At 38.1% G+C, this 16,085-nt stretch overlaps 1 protein-coding gene across 1 annotated transcript in view; it reads right to left on the bottom strand.

The window, feature by feature from the left end:
* The window catches only part of PRKAR2B (protein kinase cAMP-dependent type II regulatory subunit beta), a 102,031-nt gene that overhangs the window by 20,108 nt on the left and 65,838 nt on the right, over positions 1–16,085 (bottom strand). Inside the window, exons 3-4 of the mRNA XM_068930342.1 lie at positions 6,636–6,688; positions 5,387–5,470 (exon numbers count right to left, since the gene is read on the bottom strand). Coding sequence (XP_068786443.1) covers positions 5,387–5,470; positions 6,636–6,688 — 137 coding nt within the window. The remainder of the gene's footprint in view (positions 1–5,386; positions 5,471–6,635; positions 6,689–16,085) is intronic.

The raw sequence follows: 16,085 nt of genomic DNA, 5'->3' as shown, positions 1-16,085 counted from the left end.
AATGAGGTATGCTGGAATTCAGTACCAAGTTTTGTAGCTATTTCTACAGATTAACCCAATACTGTCACTACTGTGCTTGTCAGCACAATGCAGCTTGTCATCAGTGCAGATTAAAATCATAAACCAAAGGTGAAGACACCTTACTTTTGGCACTTCTGTTCCAGAACATTTTCAGTAACTGATCACAGGCAAGACAGAGACAATTCTTCTTTAGTAAATCTGATGTAAACATTAATTTTGCCATAGATAAAAAGAAAATATTAAGTGTAGTTTTATTAGTTTGGAAACCCATTAGTTTGGAAAGAGTTTTGTGCCACCTGTGAGGGCAGCGTATTAATATGTTCAGCCACTGTGGGCTCTCCCCATGATTGCTGGTATAAAATCTGTATTCCACATAATAGCTCCAACATCTGTAGTTCTAGGTCTTCACCAGTTTTTTAAAGAATTTATGAGAACTATTACAATTACTATTATAATTATTATTTAATATACTCTATATTATATAACATTACTATATATTATTTATTATAATTATATATTGCTTATTGCTATTATTCTTATGAGACTCTTTTCAGCTCTTTTCAAGGAATGCTTCGACCTTAAGCACAGGAGTCCACTATTCAGAAAACAAGGTTATGTTACTCTTTCTTCCATCTTCCTTTGAGTTAATCCATTTTAATTGATTAATCAATATTTGTGCTCTCTCATAATAATTCTCTAGGTGAATTTCTGGGCGATATGCCCAGAAATTGCTCTCACATATTTGTGAAGAATACGCATAATTTATTACCTTTTAGAAAAGGGACAAAGTCCATTCGAAACATTCTCCACAAGCATTAGCAGGGCAAAGTTCCCCAGAATAAAACTCCTCTCAAACAAAACAGGGTATCTAACCCTGCTTGCAGATTTTGCTAAAGAAAGGGTTCAAACTTTAAGTTCAAGGATGCAGCACTTCTCTGACGGTACGACGACATTTCCTTGAGGCACCCAAGACTCTGGTCATAGGCCTACCAGGCTTTTGAACTGCTGGCCTATGGGCCATATCTAGCCCTTAGCAGAAAAATCAAATAGCTTGTCATTAAACAGCCCCAGGCAAAGGTTCCCTTTAAAAACCAAAACCAAAGGAACAACTCATCTCTGAATTGCCTTGTAAAAAGGAAATGCAGAAGGCTGTGTTAGCCACTACGTGAGCTGCTGCTACTGCTCCTCCTCCTCACAGTGATAAAACAGCCCTCAGGCTGCATGTCCAATAATAGGGATTTGAGGATCCTCAGTAATGGCCCATGCCATCTGGTCATCTGCTTGTTTTCTTCTAATTGGCTTACACATAGAGGAAGAGGAGGGGAAAGAGGGCACAAGTCAAGGATGAAGAAAAGAGAAGCTTGACAGAAGGAGGCGTGAAGAAAAGGTGCTTCTGATCCCACTGCCAATAGCCTCCAGTATCTGGAGCACGGAGCAAAAGGTGTGGGAATGTTTCGTGCGTGCATGTAGAGCAAGCAGCCTAGCAAATGCTATGTGTGGGAGAAAAAAAGTGATGCCAGAATTCTGGGGGAATGGTGTGGCAGCCAATCAAGAACAACAACTGTACCATGGTTGTCTTGGAAGAAGAACAGGAAAAGGTGTTTTGGAAGAGGAATGGGCATCATCAGGCTAGATTAAGAGGGTGAGGAGAAAGAAACAGACACCTGAATGCATTTTCCTCTCTTTTAACCCACTCATCCACACAGTTTTGCTCCTGGAATTTCTCAGGAAAGAATCAAGAGAAATTCCAGGAGCCGAACTGTATGGATGAGCAAGTTAAAATCTCCTGATCTGGCCATCTAGAAAGTAGCTGAATAGTCCTCCAAATTCCTCTCCCCATCATGTTGCTGCATATGCATGTTTCAATCCAAATTCTTCTAGTAACTTTTTCAGTACTGTTCAGCACTAAACAAAACCAATATTGAGTGACAGCAACCAGATGGGAGCCGATTAACTCTCCAGAAAGACGAAAAAATGTTAAAATATTGAGGTTTTTTAATGCTTTTTATTTAAGGGAGCTCACTCAAGAGTACCTTGCCCAATTGACATTGACTTTGACTGACCAGTCACACACTCAGCAATCCCCAAAGGCGAAGAAAGTTCCAAGATAATTTAAGGAACTTTACAGACTTCAAAGAATTTAACAGTGGGCTTTTAAAACAGAAAGTGCCACTCAGGGAATTTCACCACAGCTAGTGCTCCTTTGTAATATGTTATATTTGCAATCAGAGCAAATACTTATATTTATAAATATTTTTTCTTAAGTTCACCTATCTGGTATTTAAACACGGCTACCATGTAAATACAGACTCGAGACATAACTATGTTTGTTTAGAAAGTCCTAAGTTTAGTCTTAAAGTCTGAAGGTTAGCTTTGTCTTCTCCCTTTCATTTTGTCTCACATTCAAGTGGTTCTGCTGTTTTTCACTTTCATGTGGAGATTCTTGCCTTTCCACGCGAACTCTTTACTTAACATGCTGATCAGTACTGTAAGTCACCTCTTAACTACTGCAGCTTCTCCTTCTGCTGTTATTATACTCTTATCTTATCCTTCTGCTCAAATTAAAACATGAGTATGTTAGGATAAAGTTTTATGAAAATATGAACTCCATTTTGCATAATGTACTGAGCACAACTGTTATCATGCCTCAGGGCAGGCTGTTATACTGTATCTCAGAGTGGTGCTCTATCTAGGAATGGTGTTTGACACCTTGCTAAAAGGCCATCAGGGAAAAGCCATTAAGCACTCTACACTGTCTCTCCACTGTCTGCTCACTGAGTGCTGAATTGTTTTTCATACACAGAACTATCACAGGAAGAGGTTGAAGTTCAATGCAAAAAAAAAAAAGAGGGGGGCAAGGGGGAAGGACAGACACGATTTATGACACAGCTTAGATTTTGGTTCCAGAGATTCAGGCTCTGGCAGCTGAAGACACTATCCTTCTCCAAGTCAAAGGAGGTTTTTTGCTAATAAACCAGACAGTGAACTGCAGCAGCTGGCACACATTGACTTGTGCTGTGGGGGGGAGAGGCAGAGGTGGGGCAGAGATTTGGGACAGGAACACCTAAATTACTGCAACTTGCCAAAGCTCTTGAGTCACTGTACAGAAGCAGAGCTCCACTCCAGAGAGAGGAGGAGTGGGAGAAGGCAGGGCAGTCTCTCCTCTGGAGAGCTACAGCTCTTGACATCACAGAAGAAGCAAGCCAAGCTAAACAAAGCTGCATTTCAACACCCTTGCTATCTTCAGAGCTCAGTAGCTTTCCAATGCCTTTCATGAGTAAATTTATAATCATAACAATAATAAAACACCTTTACAAAAAAATATTTTCTTTGCCTTTTCAGTATGTCGTCTGTGAAGAAGTTCAACTAGAAGAAAGAGTGCTCATAAGCCATTGGACAGTCTGAGCAAATGTGAGTAAATCAGAAAAGACCTGGGAGATTTCGGGAGTTTTCAAGGCTTTGGATGGTTGTACTGCAGAGCCCCGCAAAAGCAGAACTCAGCTACGAAGTCTTTAGCCAAATACCTGGAACAGACTGTGGGAACTCCTAACAATTACAAGCAAGTGATTCAGAAGCAAAAAGAAAAAAGGGTTTCGGGAAGATCAAAACATCAGGGGGATAATATATCAACATAGCAACGCAGTTCTGAGATCACCTCCACAAATGGGGGAGGTAAACTCTCAAAATTCCTTAGAAGAATTATATAAAATGTCTACGCTGGAACAGATGAATGCTTTAGGACTACACAGCACTACAATATAGCTGATAAGAAGCCAATAGATGCCTGCCCTGCAGACCAAGTCGCTGATGAATAAATCTTCTAATGAATAGATCTGTCTATTTAGACAGAAGACCTAGTTCTCAACCAGCAGAAGACAAAGCAGACCTTATCCAGAGGATTCGTACAATAGGTAGATACTCCCAAGAAACTGTGTAAACTCAGGAATGAAGAAGCCCAAAATCAGCATCCAGACAGATTCTGGGCGCACATGGTAACGCATTAGGTCTAAGGGTTCATAAGAGATAAGCACTCAGAGACTAAACAAGGAATGTCTGCCAAAATGCCACTGGCAGGATAACTTAACAACTGCCCAGCCAAGCAGAGGCCAGGGCACAGCAATAATAAGGAAGATATATAATAAAGCAATTTCACGTCCAGAGTAGATGCCTAGAAACGACTTTGTGCGCATAAAGCTGTGGTTAAAAATAATTCAAGAGTGGAAGGGACAAATGTTCAGGTGACTTTAGCTTGAACCATTACAGGGGAACAGCTGATTTATAACCATTAAGCAGATACCATATGGGAGTTGGGAAATCCTTTGCACTAGGGACCCCAGAGTCCCAAGAGTGCACACAAATTAGCACCTACATTAAAACCCTTGATGCCCTCCCATAGCTCTAACTCCAGGGTTTTTCAAAGCCTTGATGAGGGTCTATGGCTCACTGCTCCTCATGCTTCTGTGAGTACAGGTACTCTGGGTTTGAGCTCAGCATTCCCGCAGACCAGAGGCAGGAGCCGGAAACTAGCAGGATGGATTAAACCACATTCGCCATAATAGCACCTGACTTTCAAGCAGAGCTGCAGGTTGGTCTTTCCATTAGCTCCCTCTTGAATGAAATTTGAAATTTTCTATTTTCATGCTTAAAACTCTACATAACTACTTCTCTTTCCCGCCGTGCTCCCTCCCCTGACATCACTGACTCAATTCTGTTGAGAAAGTATTTGGTGTATTGTGAGTCATGCCAACCTCAGTATGCATGTTTTGATTTATATACTTGCCTTTCCCTTAAATAATCCTGTGCTTTTTTGTAATGTTATGACCTTCGCCTGAACCAGGTCATTTGTTCACTGCATTTAATCTTTCTTAAAAGCCCATTATTGTTTTTATAGGCAACAGAAGAACGTGATCTGCTCAGAAGAAAATTATTTGTTTTTATGATATCTCTATTAAGTGAAATAATAACGTAAACATCTTGCTGTTGCCTTTCTCTTCCCCTCTATTTCATAACTTGCTTATTCCATTACATCTCTAGCTAAGCTATAGGCTTTTGGGGTAATTTTAAGTTTTGATGGACTGCTCAGCATGCTTTTGGATGATATAAAATAATTAGTAGCAACAAATGAGAGGTTTCCACGTTAACTGTTGAGTTAATATTTACCAGTACATCACTCTATAGCTAATATATGCCCATATACGTACGGTATATCAGTTATAAAAATGCCCCTTTTATAGTTTATGAAATGGTCAAGAAAGCATACATAAGAGCTTACAAAAGCTGAACCTATAAACTTCTATACAAAACTTCAAGAGACTCAACTCTCACCAGCACCGCAAAATGTTCTTCATTATAAAGCATCTCTTACCGGATCTAGGTTCTTAAAAAGAAGAATGTCCTTGCAAGCCTCTTGCAGTCTGTTTCTCTGATCATCTGTTTTAGGGTGAATAATCTGAAGGATATAGCAGAAAAACCTTTAAAGTGGTCATCATTTAGCAGCAACTAGTTGAAGGACTGAGCTAATACAGCTAAGCATTTTACGTAACATTTTGGCCTTGTTTGACTACATTCTCATTTCAAAACCTTCAGGATTTGAATAAATACTCAATGCTAACTCTATTCCACCACAATGTAAGGAAACACTGTTGTATTTAATCTAGAAAGAACTTCTCATTTGTAAAATCCAGTTCATTTCTGGAAGCCATTCTGGATACCTCTATTTGAAATATTATTGCATAAACATTGTTCTACTACTCTCTCATCATGCTTCGAGCATATTTGGTGCCATGTAAAAGCGTCAACATTACATTGATCCATTTGCTGTGACTACTTCTCAAAGAATACTTTGTGAAATAATGTCTGAGTCAGATCTGTATCCAAAGTTTCACAGAATAAACAACAGGCTTCACAGCATCTGAGTGAGCCAGAAATTTATTAAATTATCAGCATCTGTTTAATATAAATTAACAACCTGATCGATAGTCAATTCACATGCTTAAAGAGCTATGCTCGGTTCCAAAGCTATGATGGCATATGATAAACTTTTTCACAGCTTTACAAGCCGGAAGTTAGATAACACGCATCATTTAAACTTGCCTCAAAAGTCATACCTACGCTACTTCATATTAAAAATTAACTAAAATTCTCTATTTATTAAACAAAAATAAATAAAAGAAATCTATTTCATTAAACTATTGCATTCTAAATCTGAAAATTTCTTAGTAATTTTATCATTTAACGTTTTCCCCCTCTATGAACTAGAATATTATGGAAACTACTGCAAGATTATAAGACTCTAAAATAAAGCTTGAAGAGCAGACACTCTCTGGGCAAATATTTTTGCACAAAATGGTTTCCTTAGCAGACCATGGATCACAGGTACAGTAACTCAGAATAATTGTTGCATCAGGTTCTACATGGTACCTACTACAGAGATTTTTTTAAACTTTCCTTTAAGAACAAAACCCCACAGATTATTAAAAGATATTACAAGAAGGATGATTTTAGAAAGGAATAGTAATGCTGGTTATATAACTTACATAATTAGTCCTATTTTTTCCCCAATTATAATGCCTGAGAACTGAAAAAATAAGTATTTAACTCAAAGCATTAAATACCCTGGATTCTGTGTCGTCCTCTTCTTCATCAGGATTGTACGCTTCTGCACATACTGAAACAAAAAAAGGTGTAATCTGAATTGAAAGTAAATTAATGTTTCATATGATTTACAGAACAGAAAATACATTGCGTGCATAGTAATGAGCTGTAGCACACTCAATAGAATCACAGAAGATGGTACTGACTGTAGTAGGTCATCTCCACACTGCTGGCAAAACATCTAGATTTATGTCATTCATTTTGGACATGTTTTGTATGTTTTAAAAGAGGTCCAGTGATACTCCTCAACCTCCTAGGTAACCTGTTCTAAGTGATCAGACCTTAACATAAGAAATTTTTTCTTTAATGTCTAAACTAATTCTTTCCTGTTAAAATTAAAGCTCACTATTTCCTGGCTTATCCATCCTGGATACAGAGAACAGATCGCTTCATCTATGTAAATTCAGGTCTTTACCAACTTTTTACTTTTTAGGGTAAATATCTCTGATTCTTTACATCTTTCCTCACAAGCCACATTTTTAGGTAATTATTCTCAAGGATACTCTCCGCACTCCCTCCAGTCAGCCCTACCTCTACTGAAGTGCCACGCTCCAAACTGGACACAGTATGAGCAGAATATTAAGTACAACACATGAATTACTTTGTTTCATGCATCTTAAGGGCTATATATCTCTTCATCCATCCATGCCTTTTTTCATAAGAGCTTGATACTGTTTACTCGTGTAATTTGCATGACTTGTGTATCATGACTGTACATTGTTACCTCTAAGAGTACTACCACACACCTGTACTTACTAAATATCACCTTATTTCCTCAGACTATTTCTGCAGTCTGCCAAAATGGAAATCTAGTTGCGTTCTTGCAATCCCTTTCCAATTCTGTGACAACCGCAGACTTAATAAGCGTACTCTTGGTTTCATAATCCAGATTACTAATCAAAATGCAGACAAGAATAGTATCTAAAATAAGCTCTTGTGAAATACACGTTTCTAATGTGATGGTGAAACACCAGTAACCGCTTGGTGGTTACATTATCCAACCACTCATAAAGCTATCCCATACAATTTACATTAAAACTCTGCTTTCCTCCTTTGTTTATAGGGGAGTCTTGTGTGACAGAATCCAAAGATTTATTAAAGTGAAAACGTAGGACATCTACTCCCTTTCTTTTATGCACAAATTCTATTCTCTTGTAGTATTACATTAGACAGTTTCAACAAATCCATGCTGATGGCTATTTGTCTTCTTCTAAGTATCCTCCAGGTACTTACAAAACACTTGATTATTTGTCCATAATTTTTCTAGGAATTCAAATGATCTGTAAATCTGTGGCTACTCTCTTCCCACCGCCCTTTTTAGGGACCAGTATTTCTATTTTTCTCTTCTCCCCACTCTCTCTCATTTGTGTTCTTCAGAGTCTCCATGGTAATTGCTAACCGTGCTGAGACTACTTCAGCCAGTTCTTCCACTTTCCAAGTCTAAGATCACTCAGGCGCAGCTAACCCGGAAACCTCTAACACATTTAAGTACTCTCTCATTTGTCCTTTTTTTGTTCTAGGCTGAGATTTCATATGCTCTTAATACTACCAGGGAACATTGACACACTTCTAAATAGCGGAGTAACACCTTCCTAGACCATTCTCTTAATAGTAATACACTTCTAGAACAGTTTCTGTTACTCTTAAGATTTATTTCTTGAAACTAGATCACATTCTTTGCTTTGACTTCTTTGATTCTGTCTCTACACCTTTTTTTATTCTTTTGTACTTGTTCCTAATAATCTAAATGAGTTTTCTATTTTCCATATGGTTCCTTCTTGTACTTGATATAAATAAGGAGCTTATAATTCAGTCAGATTTATTTTACTATGCTTTTTGTGCTATGCTTCTGCACTGTTACAATTTGCATTTGTGCCCTTTACACTGTTTGGTCAGGAACAACCAATTTCCTATCACTTCTTTTTTCCAGAGTCTTTTCCTACGAGATTATGCCTACCGTCCTCATTTTACTGAAAACTTCCCCCTTAAAGCCTTTTGCTCTTTTTTTTTTTCATTCCACCTCTTTTCATTCCTAAAATTTGCAAGCTCTGTCCTTCCACGATAATTCTCACTGAAGCTGCCTCTTCTCTCCCTATTCTCGAACATTTTCTCCTGCAGAATTGGTATCAAACAGAATAGCTTCCCCTTTAATCGCTTCTCCCACGCTCTCAAAATTATGTCGTAAATGTATTCCGAGACACGTTGGGCAGTCGGTATTCTATTTTACTTCTTTTCCAACAGCTGACTGATTAGTTAAGACCTCCTGTTGCCACCATACCCCGTACTCTGCTAATAAAAATCCTCATCTACCTGCTCTCCTTTGTTTGGTGGTCTGTGTTATGCCTGTGTGATGCCAGAGCCCATGAACTTTTCCTCTTCTCCTATTACTCACAGACCACGAGCACGTCCAACACTCTCTACGGTCTGGTGACAGCCCAAGGGTCTGAACCCGACGTACGACAGCAACCATCTCTTCCTCCTCCCTCTCCTCCAACCACCGCTTTGTTATCATCACTTAAGTCATCATACGGGTATTCATGGATTGACATTTCAGGTCCTCTTATTTATTCCTGGTATTTCCTCTGTTATTATGCAGACACGTTCTAAAATAGTCACCAGATGGACACATTAACCTCCTTGTTCCGAAACCTAATTAAGGTGATTTCACAGCAAGGCGTAATATTATATATATTATACAGACTTCTGAAGGAGGTCTTAGCCCTCACCATATTAGGCACCCAAACACTACTATGTCAATTTTTTCAAACTTGGCAGCTTCAAAAACTTAAGCAAGTCTGATACAACTCCCTCCGGAATTGACTGAAAGATTCCTACAGAATTTAATAAGAACTGGATTTGATCCCAAATTATTAGAAACGTCCACAAAAGGAAGTTGAAAAACTGTTCAACAAATATAATATTTTGCCTCTAAATAAACAGAATGTTCCTACAAACTATTTTATGGTAACTATAGTATTTCAATGTAATCCGAAATAAACGTCAGAGGATTTGATTAAAATAGCAACAACAATAACATGTAAAGTAAGCATCATAACCCATAATGTAAATCACTACTTTCTTTCAACTGGTATCCGCCTCTGTATCCGAGCACACAGAGGCATACACTGGAGTCAACAAATGTGTACTGCAGTACAATATGCTGCTGGATGTATAAACAGTCAATCCCAAACTGAGGTACAGCAACATCCTCTCCTTACTCCCCAGTATATCCTTTATGTGAACAAATTCTAACAAAACAGTAATTTCATTCAATGGCTTTAGTGTTGTCATCACAGGTGTCAGTCTGGCTGAACTTCTAAGTCTTCCAGACCACACAAAAGAAACTGAATTCAGCCTCATCTGAGCCCATCCTGAACAATCTCATCATTCCCTTTCACGTAGCCTGAAGCAGGATCAACCCAGAAAGAGATTATGTTCCTAAGGTTTTTTGTATCATCTGGTGTCTCTGCTCTAACTTCACTCTTCTCTGCTAGAAACTCATTTCACCCAGTCTCATTAACTGTTGTCAGCAGCTGTCTTCACTGAATGTTTCTTCTTTGCCACTGATTATGGACAATATGATATTTCTTTAATAACTGCAGTTTCTTCTGGCTAGTGCCCATCTTTCCAAATTTTAAAATGATTTTTTTTTTTCTAATTTGTGATAAACTCTTCCGGTATCAATTTTGTACCTGTTTTGATTGGCTTATCTTTTTGCCATGACGATTAATACATCTGCCATTTGGGTCTCAACTTAGAGTATGCAAAAGCTGATATGTGGCACTGTGGCGTTAAATATGGAATTTATTTTCCTTCATTGCTTATTTTAGAAGTCTGTCTTACAGACTGTATAGTCTAGTAACATGTTCATCTCTGAGTGCATAGCGCTAGATGTCTCATGGAAGACTTGATACACTTTATTTCCATTCTTGATAAAAATTTATGACACTACTACAGTTCACTGAATTTCATGACATGAACACCAGCATTTAGCACATTAGAATCCCAGTGTTATAAAACATCTAAAACTAAATAAGATACATGTTACATAGACATCCACATCTGAAGAAGTCATCTGGATTCTAGCTACAGTCAATGGAGGGTAGCTGGCACTTTTACAAAGTGATTCGTCTGACCTGCATTAGATGTCCAGATTAAGATGAGATTAATTAAAAATGAGAAAAATTGGCTGACATAAACCTTATCCTTTTTGAGATGAATCCTGTTACTTATAACAAGTTGCAGGACTGTTTTCTCCACTTTTCCAGTTAGTCATATTTCTATATTTCTTGGAAAACAAAGAAATTCTTCACCATTTGCGCACTGCAGTTTGTTCATGCAGTGGTACACCTTTTTGTATACTCCAGGGAAACGGTCTGTAGTCTCCAACTCCTTTGTCTATGGCTTGCCTGGCATTACAGACATATATTATTCTGAACCATTCCACCACTGGTGGGCTGCAATACTTGCAGTGTTTGGTATTTTATTTTTCTACCTCTCTAGGTTATCCCACATTCCCAACACCAAGCAGGACATGGTGACTTTATCACACTCAAATGCCCTGCCACATTTTGCTACATTGCTCATTGTAATAGTCACATCACTGCTCAAAAAGCAGCCCTAACTCAGTTGTTAAGGACTTATTTCATCTGATGCGTAATCATGGCATTAAAAATAGTAATACAATCACTGTACACATTTCTCTCTGAGTTGATAAACTCAGTTAAATGAAACTATTTTTAATAAATTCTTCCAACTGAGAGTTACATTTCATGTATAATTCACCAGTGGACAGTGAAACGCAAACAAGCCCAAACACACCAACACAAGGAATTTGTAGGAAAAAGGCAGTGCACTATCAAGATACGCATGCACTGAAAATTTCACACAAATGTAGATGGACTGCTTTGTCAGCAAGAACAGGTAACCTTTTATAAGTTCTAGTCTATTCTTCTATATAAAGTAATTTTGGAGGATTTCAGGTGGTGACTGTGTTTTATATTAAAAAATACAGTCACTTTAGATATGAATGAATTCTAAAATGCAAATTAAGATATAAGTAGTAACTGTAAGAACATAGGAAAAAGAATATTATGTATACTCTATCCAGCTATCCTCTTGATGTATCAGCAAAGCAGCTATTAATAATAAAAAGAATGAAAATTCATAGGTAATCATAAAATGTCTTATAGTCAAAACATGGAAGGAAAAACAGTCAGTACGTGTTTAGCCCCTGATAAGTTCTAAATATATGATTTGTATTCACAATGAAAAAAGATACTACAATGATTCACAGGATGAGCAAGCAATTTAATTTTAACATCTCAGTACGTATACTGTAAGTCAGGAACTAAAATATCTTTTAAATTGCAGGGATTTAATGTACGAGTTTCTCAAAGCCACACTGTCAAAACCAGATTATTTATTATATAAAGAAGTACAAACATAAATGACCTTTTTGTCCTTAACTGGCGTGGTTAAAAGTAGCTGAACTGAATTTATTATTGTAGACATTTTGTTCCATAATAAACAAATTAAAAATAACATTAATTGCACAAAAAAAGTCTCCTTAGAACAACGCAAGAGCTATCACTAACTGGAGAAACTAGATAGCTTCTTCTGTCAAATGACTATCACGGGATAAGTATAAGATAAAGCCCAATTAGTGCCATGTGATGTACAATTAGGGGAGAAACATCATAACTTTTATAACAAAAGCTACCAGTGTAAGAACGATACATTTTTAAAGGGTGTAAACTCTACTCTTTGTGATAAATGAGATGTGGCTAAGTTTTATACTACCTAAATTTGAGGCGAACAAACTCTTTACAACACAGATGACAGCTCAGACATTAAATCTCCACGATATCCAAAACTCCTGACAGAATACTGTAGTACAGCACAGGCATCAGGACTATAACAGGCAGTTATGGTGAGAGAAAGCATAAAGCGCTTCTTAATAAATGGATCTATTCCCTACATGCATTTTGTTCAATTTTCTTGCCATAAGCAAGCCTTCCTGTATCGTTTCGAATGCAATAAGTAGCTGAGAATTCCTGTACTGTTTTATGAAACTAGTAGCTGAATATGCTTCTATTGTATCTTAATAGTAGATATTCATTCTATAGCAAAATACAATATTTCTAAGTAGCATTAATATATTTACTAGTCCTACAAATGCTGACAATTTCCCCCATAAGAATAATACAGAGCATGTCCAGTTACTAAATAAAAGAGATATTATTATAACAAAGTGGGGAAAGAGGAGAAGGAAAATCTATCCGACGTTTGTATTCCGAAGTGGGTTGTGCTTACTTCAGGAAAAACTGGAAACGAAAGATTTCCAGACAGAGGGCAATTTAGGACTTAGGGAGTAACCGCAATTGGCATTGTAGAGTCCCTTAGCTCCCTTTTCTCAATAATAATTTTCTTTGGCAATTTGTGTACAAAAGAGCCTTTGCAAAGCACAGAAACCCTTGGTCATAAGCCATGTTACAAAGAATTTTACAAGAAAACACGACAGTTATGGAAACATTTCCTCATCCCATTCGGCATAAATACTATAAAATCAATACTACGCAGTTCTGCCAGCATCAATATCAGGCCGGAGTGTGAAAACAAAACGAGAGAGAGAGATGCAGAGCATCTACCCACTGCAGCTATGGCAGCATGCCATACAGCCCCACAGACATCCCTCGCTATGATAGCTATACCCATTCCCTCCAACAGCAAGAACGTCACTTCACTGGTATAGCCATATGTTAATTCCTAAGGTGATTTAATAGCAAATAGAGTGTGATTTTTTTCCAGTTTGTCAGTAAGCACTTGTCTTCATCTACCAAAAGCAGAATAAAAACATGGTGCGTTGAGACTCCTTGTACGACAGATGCTAATCCAAACTGGATTGCAAATACTGCTTGACTCCATCAAAGTTCCCAAAAGTATTTCCTGCAGAAATCAACTTTTTAAACACCTCTAATGCAAGGGAACTCTGCACTCCAAACTCCAGAATTTCACAGATCGTGTTTACTGAAACAAACCAACCCTGTCTGAAAGTAGCAATGAGGTAGGCTTATAGTAGCTTACGGTCTCTGATGCTCGCGATTATTTCTAGAGGTGCTTTTGACTGGACCAAATGGAAGACAAGATTGAAGAGCTGTAAGTAAACATAAAGACTGGAGAACAACCCAGAGAAAGGAGATCTACTTTCTCCTCTGATAGCACAAGAAGGTAAGATCAAATTTGTAAAGTTCATGCAGCATATAGTTAACAGTCAACAACAATGGGCTCACTGCTACGATCCATCATTTGTGCAAAACACAAACTATTTCAAGAAGTAAAGCTTACTGTAAATGTGAGCTGATTTGAAATAAAGCATGATCACTGAGGCTATCATACCCCCATGATACTGTGAAAAAGAGACATCTGCAGAATGTCTAACCCTGACAGGGTCACTAAACTGAAACTTTACCTAAGCACTGTTAGCCGAATTTATACTCAGAATGCCTGACACGCTGCATTTCTGTATCATTTCTATACCAAATGTACAGCATTTACATTACAGATGCCATCCAACTTGGAGTAAAAGTATGCACAATCAGAAAAAAAGGCTCTGATAATCACAGAGGCATAAATATTGTTGAGATTTCCTTCACATGCAACGAATCAAAATTCATTAATAAATTAATTAATTAATTAAATTTCCTTCTCCAATCTACCAGATTCATGGAAAAACTTTATCTTTTGAGCAGTCCATTACCTAATGTGATTGACTAAGGATATCAGCCTCAAAATCTAAAGTTGGACAAAATCCAGACAGCTTGTCTCCGCTTAATTGTCAGGAAGATGGCCTTCAGCTTATTACATGAGCACTGAACACAAACAAGAAAGTCTGTTTCAAGAAGGACTGCTCACGAAGGACTGTTACGCGCTCATGCTTTCATTGCCTAGACTGAAATTCTCCAGAGGCTGCACTACAGTCATGAATACATGCCAAATACCAGGTTTTGGCTCAGTGATGCTGCTTGATGGCAAAGTCTTCTGCAAGAAACTGAACAGTTAGGAACTGCTCATGCTATCAACTTTTCTGTGGTATTTTCTCTTGTCCAGCTGCTACTAATGCTATTTCAAATTAGCCAAACTTAAAGACATTTCCTCCAGCATTTCTAAATCACATGAAGTGCCTCTTATAAGACGTAGCATCATGAATGAGGTCCATGCCAACTATGAGTGATGGCTGCTCCCACGGACCCTCCATTCATTAAGTCTGCAGAAGTCTACATGAGCTTTACTCATGTCTCATCAATCCTCACACTAAAGCAGGGATTTCATCAAGATCTTACTGAACACCATGAAAGCCCGCTTGAAGAAACATGACGACCTATTCAAGACATGGAGAATACTCACTACGCCCCTTTTAGCTAACTTTATCCCAGTTGAGCTGTTTATGTGTGGGTGCCTTTTCACAGCAAGTTCATTCCAACGCAGGCTACATAACCATTCTTGCCACGTTTTTCAAGGAAAGTACGTTAAACACTTGGAATATAACAGGGAAGATCAAGACATGTTAGAGTTCAGTACCTTCCCATACTCCACAGGCAAAGCACCCTGCATCACAGACAGCGCTCTCAACACCGAGTGAGACGCACATTCTTCCCTGAAATCATATGGTTTTGAATCACTAAATAGGCTGCTCCACAGAAACAGTATGTTTCGACTTCATGACAAGTAGCTGAAAAGACTTCCCTACTGTTAAATGAACCAGAAAGGGGCTTTAGTAAAAGGTCCCTAAGGACTTTTATAGCCCTTAGTCCTCTTCATAGTCCTATTTCAATTCTCTCCATAATTGTGTAATTTGTCAAGAGGGAGCTAGAAAACAGGCTTCTGGCTTGTGGTGAGGAGACAGTTTTGCCTGGCTTCTCAGGAAGTGCTTGACTTTGTCTGTCTGGCTAGCTAAAAACAGCACAAACACATTACAGTGTCCAGAACTCTGCAGGTAGTTATTAAACAATAAAATCATTATAAAATAAGATGCATTTCCACTAGGAGAGTTTGCCAGTATATACTATACACTATGCTATTTACTACGCAAGCTTTCCCCCCAAAAGCTAAAAGTAGCCTACAGAGTAACAGTGTTTTCTTATGCTGACTTATGTTACCTTCTCTTCCCCTTCTTACAACAGTCCAAGCAGTTCACAACACTACGATGTGTTATTTGGGGCATAGCTGTACTATGCATAAGTATTTGACAAGTTCTGAGCAGACACAGAGCTCTTTGCATGCATTTCCTCTGTATATCACAGAACAAAACCAGAACTGCATCCAGCTCTTTCTGCCATATTATTTAGTCTGTCAACCACAGAGGTTTTGCTTATTGAAAAGTCAGCCTGAGGAAGAACTCAGGAAGCACC

The sequence above is a fragment of the Struthio camelus genome, chromosome 1 (assembly GCF_040807025.1).
Source record: "Struthio camelus isolate bStrCam1 chromosome 1, bStrCam1.hap1, whole genome shotgun sequence".
Lineage (NCBI taxonomy): Eukaryota > Metazoa > Chordata > Aves > Struthioniformes > Struthionidae > Struthio > Struthio camelus.
This window is presented reverse-complemented; position numbering and strand designations above follow the sequence as displayed.